This window comes from Filicampus tigris, chromosome 15, assembly GCF_054856515.1.
Source record: "Filicampus tigris isolate MCC_2025a chromosome 15, RoL_Ftig_1.0, whole genome shotgun sequence".
NCBI lineage: Eukaryota > Metazoa > Chordata > Actinopteri > Syngnathiformes > Syngnathidae > Filicampus > Filicampus tigris.
Genome location: NC_141231.1, coordinates 18,940,670 through 18,957,052, shown reverse-complemented (window position 1 = coordinate 18,957,052; position 16,383 = coordinate 18,940,670). Strand labels below are relative to the sequence as shown.

The window sequence follows — 16,383 nt, the reverse complement described above, 5'->3', positions numbered from 1 at the left end:
ATATAAATACACACTGAAAAGTGAAAATGTTCAAATCATGTGATGAAGGCATTATTCTTCAATTTATATTCTCGTGGAAATATTGGGAAAACTTCCTTTGTGACCCCTTGTTACGGCCCACGTAGTGTGGTGGCCGTTTAAGGTGTGCGCGTGCGTGTGCGCGTGCGCGTGCTCTGCCCTGATTGGTGGCCTTCGTCACCGGTTCAGCCACCCAATGAGAGCGGGGGAGAGTAACCAAATGAGTCAATTCCTTTCAGGTTTGTTCACCGGCAAGCAGTTAAGAGGGACTCGGTTGCTGGTGGACTTGGCTAGCTGCGATTGACGTGGTCAGTCCTTGTTTATTTGTCTGCATTTGTTGTCTTTTCGTGCATGTTTTTGTTTTCCATTGACCCCTTCCAACTGTCACGCACGCCTATGCTAGCCCCGTGCTCGTGCTCGTGCCCGCGCTCGCGCTCGCGCTCCTTGCCATCTTGAGGAGGGCTCGCAACGTAACACCCTAGCTCTGTGAACCAAGACTTTGGTGAGGTGGACACAGAATACATTTGGGGGGGAGGTGAAAAATGAGAATATTAAATAGCTACTATTAATGAACAGTGCCGTTCAAGTGTGTTGACTGGCTTGGCAAACTTCACATTGTGTTACCTGGAAAGAACATCAACAACGTTCATTGGCAATTGAAACCAAAATTGGTCAATGAAAGTTTGTATTCGGTGCAAACATAAGCACATGCACGCACACACAATAGTGTAAAAATATACACTCATCTATAAAGTACATTTACAAATTTCATGATGCAAAATATTAAATTGGTGTGATGTTCGTTTACGCATTTGTCAATGTCCGAAGTCATTCCAGGCCAGAAAAATGTTTTCGAAAATGGCATCCCTTCTCTTCTGCCTACAGTGTGCTCCTGTTGCGCGGGTATGAAAATCTGAAAAAAAAAATGCATTTGCCTCCTCCACTCCGCAAACCACTTTGGTCTTTATTTCATTTGCAGGTCCTGTATTGTAGAAAAGTTGATCACCTTCGAGACCATCCTTGGAAGCCTTTCGACGAATCCCGTTTTTTTTCGGCCTTGGTCGGGCTGTTAGAATGGCTTCCATTTTTTTTTTTTTTTTGTAGTAGAAAAGGTTCTCACATGTGCTAGGATCCATCTTGCACCGTGGATGGAAAACAACGTTACGGCCTAACTTAGGCCTACATTTCTTATACTCAGCGAGAATGGCAGTGTTGGTGCTCGCCACTCAAGAATCGGACATTGTCTGCCGATTGGAAGCTGGCCAGGTGACTTTTCCGATTCTGGCAGTACTTCTGAGAATCCTCACGTGATTTCTTTGTCCCATCGAAATGATAGCAAGAATCTCCGTACCGGAACTCGCCGTTGCCGCGGTGGGACGCTGAAGCCACAAAGAAACATTTATTCCAAAGTCTTTGTAGGAACACGGGCAGTCCGTCCGGGCGGCCTGCAGCAAAAAGTCCATTTGAGCGCCAACGTGACGGCCGAGCCAACTTACGCTTCTGCTGCCGTTTGCACACGTAGGCCAACGAGGATCCGCACGAGCCACGCATCCACTTGCCCGGCTGACTGCCTACGTTGGCGCCTTGGTTGACTTGGACTCGGCGTCGGAGCTGTCGGGAAAAGTCGCGTCAAGCGAGACGCGCGTCGACAAACATTTCTTACCTTGCGGGATGACCTGAAGGATGCCGCCGACGCCTGTGCAGACTCTTGTGTGCATTTTCGCGGGATAAAGACATCCCACCCAACTTTGAATCGTCGACAAGGATGCATGTACCGGCTTATTACTCCCGACCAAGGCGAGCTTTAAACTGTTCGCGCGGCGAACCAAGTCCGTGGAAGATGCAAAGTGAAAACAAGACGAATAAAGAGCTCACGGATCACAACAGCCGGAGTGGAAATGACGGTCGAGTGAGCAAATTGTACCATCAAGTCGACGCCATGGGTCGCGTTCTTGGACACGGGAGCGATGGATTCTGCTGTGGCGCTACTGACGAAGGTAGAAATACTCTTCATACTTGCAATGTTCTCATTATCTGTTGTCATTTCCAGCAGAACAATTTGTGAGTGCATGTGCACTGAAAAGGGTCAGCTGTTCAAAGTCTCACCAGTGAAGTCGTCATAAAACAGGATAGTGGATTTACTGTACTTACAGAAAGTAGATGCATTTTGTAAGCCACTGTAATCAGCTTAAAAAATAAAACATTGCGTTTGCATACAGGGAAAAAGTTACCTAAATGAAGCATTGCATTTTGATTAAGTTCCACCTCAAATGTTAAAAAGCAAATGTAAGGCTTACATTACAGGCCCATCTAGTCTAATAGTGAACTCTGACCTATTTGGGGCATGTCTTTTTGATTTGCAGCTGTTCTGGATGGACATTTTGAGACTGTTAAAGAAAAAATGTATACATGTCTGTAAATCACTGCGTCAAAGACTGTTTGTAGCCTGGATGACATGGCAAATAGTTTTCAACTGCCTTATTGAGATTAAGAGTAAATGAAAAGATAAGTTTCCGTAAGCATTAAGCAACAATACTTTGACTTTTATTTTCATGTTGACACATTTGAATATTATCTTGGTGGGGTGGTATCTGGTCTGAGTCTGTCCAGTCACCTTGACAACATTGGCCCAATGACAGCGCACACGCAAACTAGGCCAGCCAATCAGAGGTGGCCTCCACAAAGCTGCGCGTCGCCCGCGCACACGCGCCTACGTTCTGTTTGTCTCTCGCCATCCATCCACGCGCACGCGAGTGACATGAGCAGCGTCACTATCATGCTTGTGCTCCTCGTCGCGGTTGTGCAGGGAGCGCCGGCGGAGGAGCAGCCGCGTCGCCGGGCCTGACTCGGCGTTTTCTCCCCGGTGACAGCGGAGGCCAACTCGGCGCATCTTCCCACCTCTTCCTCCTCCTCCTCCTCCTCCTTCTCGCCCTCCTCCGGCCATGGCCCTGGTGACTCTGCAGCGCTGCCCCAGCCCGAGTGCAGCATCCTCGGCCAGCAGTGCGGTGGAGGTACGTAGACATGCGTGGAACTCAAATAAATGTGATGAATCAATTACGGCGTGGGCGTGTGCCTAGTGGGGTGGGAAGGGAATATTCGCTTTGGCGTTAGCCAGCGCAGTAACAGAAGTCCTCATTTGGTTACTTTATAAGCTATACCTATCCGCGCAAAAGCGACGGAGCACCGTTTTGATTGGCTAAGAGCCGTTCCCAATATTTGGGCTCATGTGGAGGTCCAAAATATTAGGAACACTCCTCACAAAATGCCTCTCGGTTTGAATGCGGGTGAGTGATTGTTTTGTTTGTTAAGGCCTTCGAGCAGCAGAGGGCAGCATAGCCCGACAAAGACCTCGAGTGAGGGCTTGCTTTGAGCATGACTTTTTTTTTTCAGTATTTTTGCCCCAATCTTTACTTCGTGAAAAGAACTATCTTGAATGTTTAAATATGCTTGAAGAAGTTGGGTGGTTTTGTGGAAAAAAAAAAAAGTAGTGCAGTGCAGTGCTTGATAAATTTTAAAGAGTTTGAAATGTCCGAATGCATTTGAATGCGCCTCGCGTCTTGTACGCAGTAGACGTAGTGTTTACACTCCCGTTCGCGGCGCAGATTAGTGCTCGCCAGCCAACAGCGCCAAAACAAGTCGTCACTCGCGTTGCGTGTTTTGGTGCCCCTCTTCCAGATTTAAATTCAACATGATGCACTTGTGATGTATTCATCTTTCCAGTAGTTTGCCTTGTTTTGTTTTTTTGTCTTGCAGGAGTTTGGAAGCGACGAAGATCGCAAAAACAACCAATGGTGAGTTTGTCGTCTTTTGAACATTGAACTTTACGAGCAATTTAGAGTCTTCAATTAACTTGAGGTTACTTTTGGTGAGGGAAGAGGGGCACACCCTGGACTGGTCGTTGGAGCTCACGTATAGACACACAAGTACTAGTCACACTAACACTCACAATAAGTGCGATTAAGAGTCTTCCCTTACCGTCAACGAATTTTTGGCGAGAGAAGTGGGGCACAGACATGACTGGTTGCAGGGCATATAAAGGAAAACAAGCATTATACTCACTTTCACACCCATGAACAACTCAGCCTTCAATTAACATCAGCTGACTTTGGCCGAGAGAAGTGCCCTTGATTGGTCAGCGGTCAAACACGGGGCAACAAGTTCATGGTGTATCCAAACTTCCCTTGCCTTAAGTCATCTTAGCTTCGTAGAAAACTCTGCCTGGCCCTTAAATGCAAACACTTGTTTGTCTCTACTTGATAAGTGCCCTCAAATGACTGCGACCAATCCAGGCTTGTGCCCCACTTCTCTCGTCAAAAGACTCGAAATCCTCCAGATGGGGAAATGGGAGTCCATGTGCCGTGCGTCCATGGATGGATCGTTTACTGTTTTGAATAATTGACTTATTTGGGTGGAAGTAGCTAAATGTACACTTGTCCGCCTTTCTGCGACTCCTCCATTTCCTGTGTGTCATGACAGTCTATGCTTTGTGGCATGACCAAGCGCGTCTTGCGTGTCGTTGTTGTTGTTGTCAGCCTCAACGAGAGCTTCTTTATGGTGAAGGGAGCCGCCCTCTTCCTCCAGCAGGGCGGCAGCACAGAGGCGCCCGACACACCCACCCGGCACAACCACACAGGTACGTGCAAGCAACAGCAAAATTGGAGGGAACAAAAAAAAAATCGAGTTTCAAATCGATATTGGCAACGTGTTTGTGTTTGTATCCAGGCGACTTGCCTCAACACCTGCAGGTCATGTTTAAGATACTCCGCTTGGAAGATCGCATTAAGATGGTACATTTTTTATTGTTCTTATTATCCTCATTTTAGGTATTTATTTTTTTACTTTTCATACCGCTTTTGCAAAAGAAGTGCGCTCCGCCTATGTGACGGACCGGTCCGTCTATCTGTCACTGACGGATGCCCGTTTTGCTGACGATTGACAAATGACGGGAACGAATTCCAAATAGACGGAAGCCCCTTTATTTACTCATCTATTAGTCTATTTTTCACGGCGATCGCAGGGAGGAAAACAATGAGTTATTGTTGGGAACCGTTGACGGACATCCGTATGAAATTTGAGGCGGACCGTCCTATAGTATATACTATTCTGCCCCCCCCCCCCCCCCCGCGAAAAAAAGGCGAATGACAGACGACTGAAGGGTACCCACGCTGCATAAGGATAACGGACGCTCAATTTGTAGTCGAATGCCCAGCTCTGAATGATTGACTATTTTGAAAATGATATATTTGAAGCGATTGCAATCATGTTGCGGCCGCCGCTCCCTGCCGTTGACCAAACCCTGAAATGAGGTCCCGCTGTTCGTCAGGCGGTGAGACTGGAGAGCGGCTGGTCGGAGCGTGTGCGATACATGCTGGTGGTGTACACCAGCGGCCATCAGGACACGGAGGAGAACATCGTCCTCGGGGTGGACTTGGCCCAGCAAGACAGGTGTCCCGTCTCGACCGTATCATTGTATCATCCAATTCTTCCTTTTGTTCTTTTAATCCTGACCCTCGTTCGTTCGTGCCCCTCTCGAAAGAAGCTGCTCCATCGGGATGGTGCTGCCGCTGTGGAGCGATGCCAACATACACTTGGATGGAGACGGGTAAGATGGCCTTTATACGTACGACGAGTGTGATTCGGTCTATGAAAATCGTCGTTATTCTCATCATCATTAGTATGGTAGCATCATAATAACGTTAGCATTATTATTATTATGCTACTCCAAACAGCAGAGCAGAGGTGGCCTTAAGGGTGTCACCCCCCCAAAAAACATTTGAAGCAGAAAGTTGATTTTGATTTAAAAGTTGCAACTCGAACCGAATCAGATCAAATCATTCCACATGTACATGTATCGATATATTTATTGAATCAGCTTTTTTCTAGGACGAGATGTACAGTGTTTTTGGAGGTAATGTCACATTTACTGTACTGACAAGTACATTTACATACATGTACAATGACAACAAGAAACCCAGCCCCCCACTAGGCAACCACTGTGTGTGTGTGTGTGTGTGTGTGTGTGTACATCCCACACCCGCTCCACTCGTCATCTTCTTCTTCTTCTTCTTCTACTTGATCTTGTTTTTCCATGTCACAGAAGCTTCAGTGTGAAGACGGCAGGACGCTCGCATGCCTTCAAGCCCGTGTCCGTGCAGGCCATGTGGTGAGTTGGCTCGGATAATTCCCGGCACAGGTGGCATAAGAAACTGACTTGAAAATTTCAATTCATCCTCAGATACGCATCCATGATCTAAAATGGATGTAAAAAGTTCACACCCTTGTTCAAATTTTTTTTTAAAAATTGAAATGAAAAAGTATGTCACACTATACAGACAACTACAAGAGCAGCACTCACATTATTTTTACTTCGTGTTTTGAAATGAGTTATTACTGTATTCGTCACAAAGATCTGTCATTTTTATATCCACTCTATCAATCCATCCATCCTTTCAACCTCTATCCATCATCCAACTAAAAGCAATACGATGGACATTGAAAAAAAAAAAAAAAAAAGATGCAGTGCATCTTACACAATGTTGTTGTTTCCCCCCCAAATGTATGCAATTTGGAAATAACATTTGGTTTATTTGAATAGTACTCGTTGTTTTCATTATTGCTTGCTGCTATTTCACCACTACGGTATCAAGAAAGTCTTCTTATTGTCGATATCATACATAGAATATCTCGATATTCTTCATTTTGCGGATCGAGCTCAGGCGGTTGCTGCCCATGTGCTGCTTAGGTGCGCCCTTCAGGTGGTGCGCAAGGCGTGCGAGGTGTCCCGCCGCTGCAGCTACTTCCCCGGCGGCCCCTCGCTCACGTGGACGGCGTTCTACGAGAGCCGCGTGTCGTCCGAGCAGGGCTGCGTCAACGAGCGCAACGCCGTGACAGAGCTGGAGATCACCCGCCCCGACTCGCCCGCCGTCTTTCGGGACCAGTGAGTCCAAAGTCTCGTCTTCTGCGCCCGGGCGTGTGTCAACACCCGACTTGTCGCCATGACTTGACTCGAGTCAGATTTGAGTCAACAATTTCAGGGTTGGGCATTTCACTTGGCTATCACTTAGGATGTTAGCTTGATAGCATAATTGCCTGTGCCATTTTGAACTTAGTCTTACAATATATATTTGCATAAGAGTACACGTGTGGTCAACCTGTGATAAGTGTCCAAGTCCTACGCAGACGGGTGCATGGTGTACGTCAGTGTGATCTCCTCCCGCAGGCCGACCGAAAGGGAGCGAACGGAGAGCGCCATCAAAGCCGAGCTACGTGGCATCGTGACGTTCCAAGACTTGGAGAACATCGCTTCCAAGGAGGTGACTACATCCAGTCGCCTAACACGTTAGCTACAACTAAAACCGCGACTTTTGTCCGTTTGTCCGCCGGGCCAGATCCGCAATGAGCTGGAGCGACGCATGAGCTGCGACTTGAAAGAATTGAAGGAGTTCATCGACAACGAGATGCTGCTCATCCTGGGTCAGATGGACAAAGCCACGCCCATCTTTGACCACGTCTACTTGGTCAGCCGCCGCCGACTTGAACTACAGTAACTCGGTCTACCGTGACATTACTGCAACTCGACTGCAACTCGACTTTAGGGGTCGGGGCCAATTAGTCCGATAATCCACCAGGTGACTTCACCGCTCTGATTATATTTCGAAGTTGATGAATCGGCGATAAAGCGGCTCGGAAACGGGGGCGGAAAGGATGACGCGACGGCAAAATTGGCCGCGAAAGAGTCCACCAAGCGGTTCATTTGCGATGCGTGAATTGGAGTTAAACTCCTGCAATTTCCGACTGTCGGTGTTTGCACGGCAGCGAACGTGTCTGGATGTGAGTGGATGAAAGAGTCGGTCGGGCGCGGACGGAGCGTTAACGGCTGAAAAAAAATATCAAGGACGTCATCGATTAATCGATGTCGACTCTTGTTATCGTCACCTGACTAGCGTAAACTACAGAAAAATATCGGAGGTCACTCACCCCCTACTATGATCACACAAAGTGGCGAGGGTTTCAATGACAATATTTCTTTGTTCTGTAGGGCTCGGAATGGAACGCTTGCAACCTGGAGGAACTTCGTGATTGTGGGTGAGACGCGTCACATTAATATGCCAAACAATGCTTCCGAATAGTGAGGCTTGAGAAAGCTACATTTGGTCATGTGAAACTAAAATCGACTTTAGCCGGGTTTCATGTGCTAGCTGGACCAACTTGGAGCGGAAGTCGACCCAAACCTATTTTTGTTCAAGAATATGTTGCCAGCATTCTGATTCATTTTGCGTTTGTGGAATATAAATTAAGCAGCAAAAGGCACTCGTTTTTAGCCGGCTCTGGGGGCGGCCATTTTGTCTTTAGTCGACTGAAAATGACATCCAGTGTAAGCACCTGCCTTCAGACAAATTTCACATGACATTTTATTTAGCGGTATCAGAGTAAAAGGGGCGTAATACTTGCATCGAATAAAAACTAAGGGGGTTGTTTTTTTTTTTGGGCTTGTTATTTTTCAGCGTGGGCTACATTCTGAACGTGACCGGAGAGATCGACAACTTCTTCCCGGGCGTCTTTTCCTATCACAACGTACGCGTTGACGACGAGGACGCCAGCGACCTGCTGGCCCACTGGAACGACACCTACAACTTTATTGTCAAAGCCAGGTGACGCCATTGCGTGCTTGTTGTGGGCCAAACGGGACTTTGACTTCATGTTTTGCACTCATCACACACTTCATTCCATTTCAAGCCAATACAAGATAGGGAAAATTCTGCCTTTAAAAGGGAAGTCAATGCACACATTTTTTTCAAGAATATGTTCTATGCAAGCGCATTAGTTGAAACAGTGCATTCTGATAAATATTGCGTTTGTGGAATAAGTGTTAATCCACTCGTTTTTAGCCATCTCTGGGGGCGGCCATTTTGTCTTCTGTCGACTGAAAATGACATCACGACTGCTCACAATGCCCAATCACGGCTCAGATTCAGAAAAAAATGTCAGCTGTGATTAGTCGCTACGTGAGCAGCTGTGATGTCATTTTCAGTCGACACAAGACAAAATGGCTGCCCGCAGAGATGGCTAAAAATGAGTGCATTTTGCCGCTTAACTTATATTCTACAAATGCAAAATTAACCAGAATGTCGTGTTTCAATTAGTGGGCCTGCCGGGAACATATTCTTGAAAAAAAAAAAAAACGTTTGGGTTGACTTCCGCTTTAATCTCGATGACAATAGAATATAGTTGTTGGAACAGTTTTGTTTTCCGACCAACACATCGGATGACTGAAAAAATGTTAACGTCATCGAAGGCCAGCGCCCTGGGCCAGTGAAGATGACTTTGAAATGTGATTACTTGGAAAAAAAAAAAAAGAAAGTCACTTTGCGAATAAAGTTTACATGAAGCAGCGCCACTAATTTTGGAGGCTCCGGGCAGATTCCATTGGCATGGCAACACGCAGAGCCGGAAATCTGATTGGACACATACTGGAAGCGGTACAGCCAAGAGAAATGGGAAGAATAGACATTTGGGATTCATACATTCATACAGTGGGGTGAAACAAATACTCACATTTCGGTCAGTACAAGTCTCCCACGCTGACGGCGTTCCACTGTATTGACACTTGTGTTTGTTATTTTCCCAACCAGGAAGAGCAGCTCCAAGTGCCTGGTGCACTGCAAGATGGGCGTGAGCCGCTCGGCCTCCACGGTGATGGCGTACGCCATGAGGGAGTACGGATGGCCGCTGGAGAAAGCTTACAACTTCGTCAAGCAGAAGCGCAGCATCGCTCAGCCCAACGCCGGATTCATGAGGCAGCTGGCGGAATACCAGGGCATCCTGGACGCCAGGTAACGCCCGGGATGCATTCCAGACCCCTGCGCTAGGCGGGAACGCTTGCGATGAAGAGAGACCGTATATTCAAAAAGAAAAAAAAACCTGGGGGCAGCAGGAAATAATAGTCTTAATAAAAAAGAAATGGGCTCAAGCAAGACATCACAAAAGTCTGCTAGCTTACTGCTAACATATAACGTGAAACGCCATAGACGGCTAACGGAAATTAGCCGCCTGATGTTAGTGCAATTCCAATCTGCTAGAGCACACAAAACTACTCACGGTCTTGAGACACATCCTCATCGCTCAGGATAATCTCGACAGACATCCAATATTCTGACCTTTGCTAACTCTGAACGGAAGGAAGGGAAATGCTTCCATTTGTCCTGTTTTGGCTACGTGTGTATGCTGCTATAGTTGAGTTTCAATCTATCCGCGTGGATCCATTTCCACGCCCTGTTTTTTGAAAAAGCAAACAGCGCCACAACAAGCTGTGGCGACCCGGCACGGATGAGGACGTCTCGGACGACTTGCCTGCCCCCGGCCAGGGCTCGGCGCGGCACGGGGACGAGGACGAGGAGGAGGAGGAGGAGGAGGCCTGGGGGGTCTGCGGGGCGTCCCCCTGCCGAGGTCCGGAGATGGAGCCTCTGGACTCTCTCAACTACAACTACTACTTTCGACGTTTGTCCGACTCGGCGCTGGACAGCGAGCCCTCCACGCCGGTACGGGGCCCCCCGCTGCTGGGCATGGAGAGGGTCTTCATCGAGATTGAGGACGTGGAGCGAGACGCCCTGCTGGAGGACGAGGGCTTCCCCGTGGCCCACCTGGCCTTGCCGGGCGGCGCCGGGGGCACGGGGGCACAGACGTGTGGGCGTCTGGACCCCCTGGAGGACATGCGACTGAGGCTGGAGTTCAGCACACTGGAGGAGGAAGACGAGGAGGAAGCCAAGAAGGAGGAGGCCGAGATGGCCGCCTTGGAGGGGAAGAAGCACGCGGAGGAGAGCCGTCTCGGCCTGGCCAACTTGAACACCAACAACAGCAACCGGCTGGCCGCCAAGCGGAGCTGCCCGGCTGCCTTTGACGTGAGTTGACGTTGCCTGTGTTGGCAATTAGCAACGCGCTGAACAGACCGCCCGCGAATCATTGACGCATTGACCCTTTGTGGGGTTTGCCAGATGCCGCGAGACGGCAGCCGAGCACTTTAAACCGAGAGGATCAGAAATCTTCGACACCAAATATCGAGCATGTGCAGTCGTGAACCCTTGTAGTGAAACGACCACACACACACACACACACAAACAAATCATCGCATGAGGCTAATCAATCGTGTTCGCTCGCAGCCTAGCCTAAATGACAGGTTAGCACAAACTGACATGACGTCACATGTTCCACCTTGAAGCGCAGAGGAACACCAAGGGTGAAAATTGGGACTTTTGGGAGGGCAAAAGGTTTGGGAATTTGTCATAGACGATGCCCCCACTATTTGCTGAGCATAGGGAATCGGGCCAAAAAGAATTGACACCTGCCTTCAGGAAGTGTGTCATTGCCTATAGATGCCCCAAGGTGGCGACAGAGCACCAACACCATGCACGTATGGTGCATGTACATTGTCGCGAGCCCGTATAACCTTATAAAGTTAGAAATGACTGCATTCGGTCGTGAAATGACATGCCAGCACAAACTGATGTGGCTTCAATATAAGGTCATTGGCACCAATACTCCACAAGATGGCAGCAAAGCGATACTTTAGTCAACAGTTTGCACCTCCACTCACTTCAACATAGTGTTACCTTCCGTGATCAGCCTTGAGTCAGTCGTATCAGCGCCAAACCGTGGTAAGGGGCGAACTGACTGCAGTCAGCGTGGTGGACAAAGACAACGAGGCGTCAAGTCGCTTTGCAATCGGGGTTCTCTTTATTTTCCAGTGGCCTTCTCACTCTCGCTTACGCGAACCTTTCTGTTCCGGGTTTTCTCCCGCCACCCCAGCACACGTCACACACCACATAGCTGTCTTAGACAATGCCTGTAACAATAGGTCACTGGCAACAAGATTCCACAAGATGGCGGTAAAGCGATACTTTTGTCCAAATGAAGCCGCTGTTGTTGGCGCGAGCACAAAAACGGCTAATAATGGAGGACAGGTTGCCCAGAAAAATCCGTCAATAGGCAAATGCTGAACATGCAGGGTTTCGCTGTATAGTTGTTCACGAGTAGGGGAGTTAGTGAATGATTCTGAACACAGTCAATGTGTCCATTTTTCCATTTCTCAAATGTAGCATGTCTTTGCGTTTTTTTGTTAAAATGACATAAATTACAGTTGTTGGTCCAAATAGTGCCTAACAAGATTTTTGTTTTTGCTCAGATTTTGTATAAATTCCATTTTTCAAGTATTTAATATTTGTACATTTCGACCATTTTCTCCCTGCAGGACAGCGCTAGCACGGGCAACCCTTTGAAAGTCAAACCCTCCTACCAGTCCTGCAAAGACTGCTGCCTGCGTCTACCACAGGGTCGGCGCTGCGACCGGCTGGCGGGGACCCGCTCCCACCGCCTCAATCCCTCTCACCCCCCTCGACACTGCACACTCCCCACCATCTGCATCGACCCCCCCGGGACCATTTTCATTTCACAGTCTCTACCGGATCCTCCCCCGCCGGTCTCAACCCAGTACTGCTGTTCCGCCGAGGTCCCACTTCCTTGTCAGAAGCTGGTCTCGCCCATGAGTTGTGAAGACCCTACGCACGCTTGCAACTCGGCAGACGTAGAAGTCATGGACGAACCGGAGGCCGGAGGACAGACCGGTTCTCGGGCTGAGTCGGAAATTGAGTGAATCAGGGACCGAATGCCAGGATGGGTGGTCTGCTTTCATGTGGCACCGGGGAACCGGCTTCCCATGACAGGGTAGTCCGGCCTTGGACAAGAAAGTTTTAGACGGGGCACTTTGTGGGGTAGGAATCCGATGAAGCATCTGGTTGGGCTTGGACCAAAAAGACCTGAAAACTGGAAACAGAAACAGGATCACAAAGGGATGGGGGGGCACCCTATGTCATTGTCACAAAACCACGGATGCTCGGATCAGATTTTTGATTACTTGAGCTGGAACCATTGGTGATAAGATGGCAATTTCATGGAAAATATTTCAAATCAGTGTATCTCATAAACAGTATTCGCAAAGAATGTCGATGGTCGCACTACCAAGACGATATCTCATGTCCACGTGTCTTGATTTTGTATCTCAAGAGTTTATATCAATTCAAAGTTTGCCTTCTTTTTTTTTTTTTTTTTTTTTTTTTTTTTTTTACAGAGTTTAAGGCTGCGTTCACTAATTTGTTACTCTTGTCCAGGCCATGGTTCACAAAGGAACATTCTAAGTCCATGGTCTTTGTTCTTTCAGTGTTCACACTGTCTCAAAAGTATGTAGTCCAAGTCTTCAGTCCGCATAGTATTCAGGTGAAAGAAACCCAACTAGAGCCAACTTTCAAGTCAAGAGTGTCATGCCATTCTGCCATTTGCCCCCCCCTGGAAATTTTGAAAAATATAGCTCCCGTCATCAGTTTCACAAGTCAGCCATTTTGGTCTGAAGGAGCCATTTTGTGCAAATTCCAGCAGTTCTGCTTTGATGGGTTCCTACTAATGATTTTTTTCCAAAAGTTGGAAGCAGGTAGGCTTTCCTCGACAGATGGCTGATGCGAAATTGTGCCCAAGTCACCTGCCGTGGGCGTAACATGGCGTCAAAGTTCATTTCAAGGAACCGGTAAGCTACAAAACAAAACCGCACCGCCATAGCTTTCTTGTTCTTGTTAACCTGGGCCTCTCCAAAGATCGTGTTTACAGTCTTTAGTTTGCTTGTGCTGGCAAGCAAAAGGAGGACTGCACGTCCTTTAACCACCACGAGGGAGATATTTTTTGTGTGTGTGGATTTTCCTTTAATTAGATGAGGGTTACTTTTTTTTTTTTTTTTTAAGGCAAACAACAATACTTCCTCTTGTTCCTTGGCCAACGTTAACTGGATCCCAGGGAGCTGCCGGTCTGCTCCACTAGTTAGATTTCAATAATTAAGTTTCGCCTTCACTCTGCTTTTAACCCGTGCGTGTGCTTGTTACTTCAAAGAGTGTTTGAGAGTGAGTGTAAATGAGAAGGTGTGTGTGTGTGGGAGTGTGTGCTTGTTGTTACTTGTATGAATGTGAGAGCGAGTGTGTGTAAGAATGAAAAAGAGCATGCGTGTGAGTGAGAATGAAGAGTTGAGTGTGTGAAAGAAAGTCAGTGAGCGTGACAGTTTGTGTGTGCGTGAGTTTGTGTGCAAAATAGTGCGGAAGAGAGGTTGTGCGCGTGTGTTTGTGTGTGGGCATGGTGTAACGCCAAATATTTTTATCGCCACATTTACAAAACTTAACCACTGTTTATTAAGACTAATAAATCAAGTAAAACCTCTTCAAGAAACAAGATGGAGTTTAAGTGTCAAATAGTCATTATTAGCCATTGTGCTTTTGCGCTACATGCTAATGTTGTTAGCATGAGCTTGGAAATATCCATGACTTCAATTTTTGTGGCGACATTACAACATGATAATACAAATACTGCACAGAAAAAAAAGGCCAAAGAAAGAGATGAGATAGATTAGTATCAGCATATCAATTAGCATATATTATATTGCATTACACATCATATCATAATTAGGTTGTTTAGTCAGTGTGGTGCACAAATCTGCTCCCAAACCTGAATGACGGTCAAATGCAACCCTACCAACCTGCTGTTGTTTTTGCTCAGTACTGTACATTGCTAATCATGTACTGCACTTTTTTTTTTTTTAAGTCTTCGGTTTATTATGAAAATAAAAGCATTGAAAGTGTGTGACCCAAAAAAAAAAAACAAAAAAACAGCAGCATCTCTTCTTGTGCCTCCCCTTGAGACTCTAATTAAGTTATTCCTTTTAAGACGCTTGCAGGGAAACAGCCAGGAAAAGCCTTGTGTTTTTTTTAGGCGATTTTCACAGTAAGTATTCCCACATTCCCATTGCTTAAATTTAGCATTTTTGTACCTAATATCTTTACATACAGCACATTGTTTCTACTGAATTCATTTGTTAATTTCAACATGTTTGTTAGAAGACAGTAGAAACAGAAATGAAAATCTCCAAAGTTTACCATGTACGATGCAACTATTTACTGTCTATCCTAGAAACGGGGATGTAAAAAAAAAAGTTAAAACTACAACAACGACCCGCAACCCTTCTCAAAGTGTATACATTTTGTACATCCGAATGACATTTCTGCCCCCCTGTGTCCATGCTAGCTCAATATGCATACAATGTATGGGGAGGTGTTCATAAATGTCAAAAATAATTCTGAAATATCGACTAATAATGAGAACATACAAATAAGACCAGCCGAAGAATTTTTATTGGAAAAAAAATGTTCATGACTTCGATTTTTCACCTTCATCTTTTGTGCACTGTCTCATAAATTTTCCATAAAGACGCAAAGCAGGGTAATAGGTTGTGCGCTCCAAGTCACAAGTCTCCGATAAAACACTTTGGCAGCCGATAAGCGAGGGAAAACAAAGCAGGCTTGTGACAAATACAATATAAGGGACCAATCGGGTTGAAAACAGACAAAATACTGGTGTCAAGAAATCAACTTTAGCGGCACTGAAGTAACATTTTACAATCGGCTTTTGTCCAACGAGTACAAAAGTAATGCTAAGAATGATAGCGCACAAGTACCTGTAAACAATAACACAAATCATAACAAATATGACATAGTACATTATATGTAATGTTCCATGCGCCTCTGATGAAGCAAATATTTAATGCTTGACTTTACGGTGTATGTTTTTATTGTGTTTACTTGTGTTGTTTGTTTGGCCAAAGGTGTGCACGTCGTCACCAGTCGGACGGGTTACATCGTATTTGTGGGCCACATATTCGTTCCGTATCAGATATTTATCCAGATTGAAAAAAGGCCTGATTCTGATCTCAAGATACTGGATTGCCTTCTGTTTTCTTTTTTCTTGCATATTATGATCGTCACATCATTTGAACCATGAATCGTAAATCCGGCCTAAAATGGCTGCGTCCGATCGGGGCTCATTTAGGCGAATGCACTCATCTGAGTTCGTCAAAGTTCAAGCTCTGAATCCCCCCAAAAATGGCCGCTTCAAACCAAAACGCCTGACTTGCCGTTCCATTTCCAACAGAGGTCCTTAGACTTTTTTGTGCATCCTGTTATAATAGACATGTTCACCAAATTTTTGGAGCGGGGGTTCCCAACCCAAAAAAGGAAGTTAAAGCAAAATACACGTCGAGTTAACCGAAGCCTTGTGGTACTTGCTGGCATTTTACGTGATATCAAGCATTTGATGGTGGTTTTATGAAACTTTAGAAGCAGAATTCCCCAAAATATATTGAATTTCCTCCATTTGCAAAAGTTCTTGCCTCATGAATACGTGCCATTCTGTGGTATTTAGCGATGACTGCGAAGGTCCACTCCTCTCTGTTTAGCCACCTTCCATTTCAAAATCCAACCTGTTGTTTTGCGTATGTAGCATTTT

The 16,383-nt window shown here is 46.4% G+C and overlaps 1 protein-coding gene across 2 annotated transcripts; it reads left to right on the top strand.

Annotated features, from left to right (window-relative positions):
- Positions 1-223: 223 nt before the first annotated feature.
- Positions 224-13,039, top strand: ssh1b (slingshot protein phosphatase 1b). 2 transcript variants are annotated; one of them, XM_086053310.1, is made up of 17 exons: positions 224-326; positions 998-2,015; positions 2,825-3,029; positions 3,772-3,809; positions 4,551-4,651; positions 4,741-4,805; positions 5,342-5,463; positions 5,555-5,620; positions 6,116-6,181; positions 6,761-6,955; positions 7,238-7,331; positions 7,407-7,535; positions 8,057-8,103; positions 8,523-8,669; positions 9,651-9,851; positions 10,307-10,916; positions 12,263-13,039. In XM_086053310.1, the coding sequence occupies exons 3-17, from the start codon at positions 2,961-2,963 to the stop codon at positions 12,662-12,664; spliced, it is 2,352 nt and encodes a 783-aa protein (XP_085909436.1). In that variant the 5' UTR covers positions 224-326; positions 998-2,015; positions 2,825-2,960; the 3' UTR covers positions 12,665-13,039. The 2 variants fall into 2 exon arrangements, with proteins under 2 accessions (XP_085909436.1, XP_085909437.1); XM_086053311.1 differs by lacking the exons at positions 224-326; positions 998-2,015 and having other exon boundaries at positions 2,692-3,029; positions 5,558-5,620.
- The last annotated feature ends 3,344 nt before the right edge of the window (positions 13,040-16,383 follow it).

Excerpts from the sequence above, each read along its gene's own strand:
- ssh1b (XM_086053310.1), top strand. The coding sequence starts at position 2,961 with ATGGCCCTGGTGACTCTGCAGCGCTGCCCCAGCCCGAGTGCAGCATCC. Across the intron at positions 6,182-6,760 it reads GTGTCCGTGCAGGCCATGTG|GTGCGCCCTTCAGGTGGTGC; the intron begins GTGAGTTGGCTC and ends TGTGCTGCTTAG. Across the intron at positions 9,852-10,306 it reads CAGGGCATCCTGGACGCCAG|CAAACAGCGCCACAACAAGC; the intron begins GTAACGCCCGGG and ends TTTTTGAAAAAG.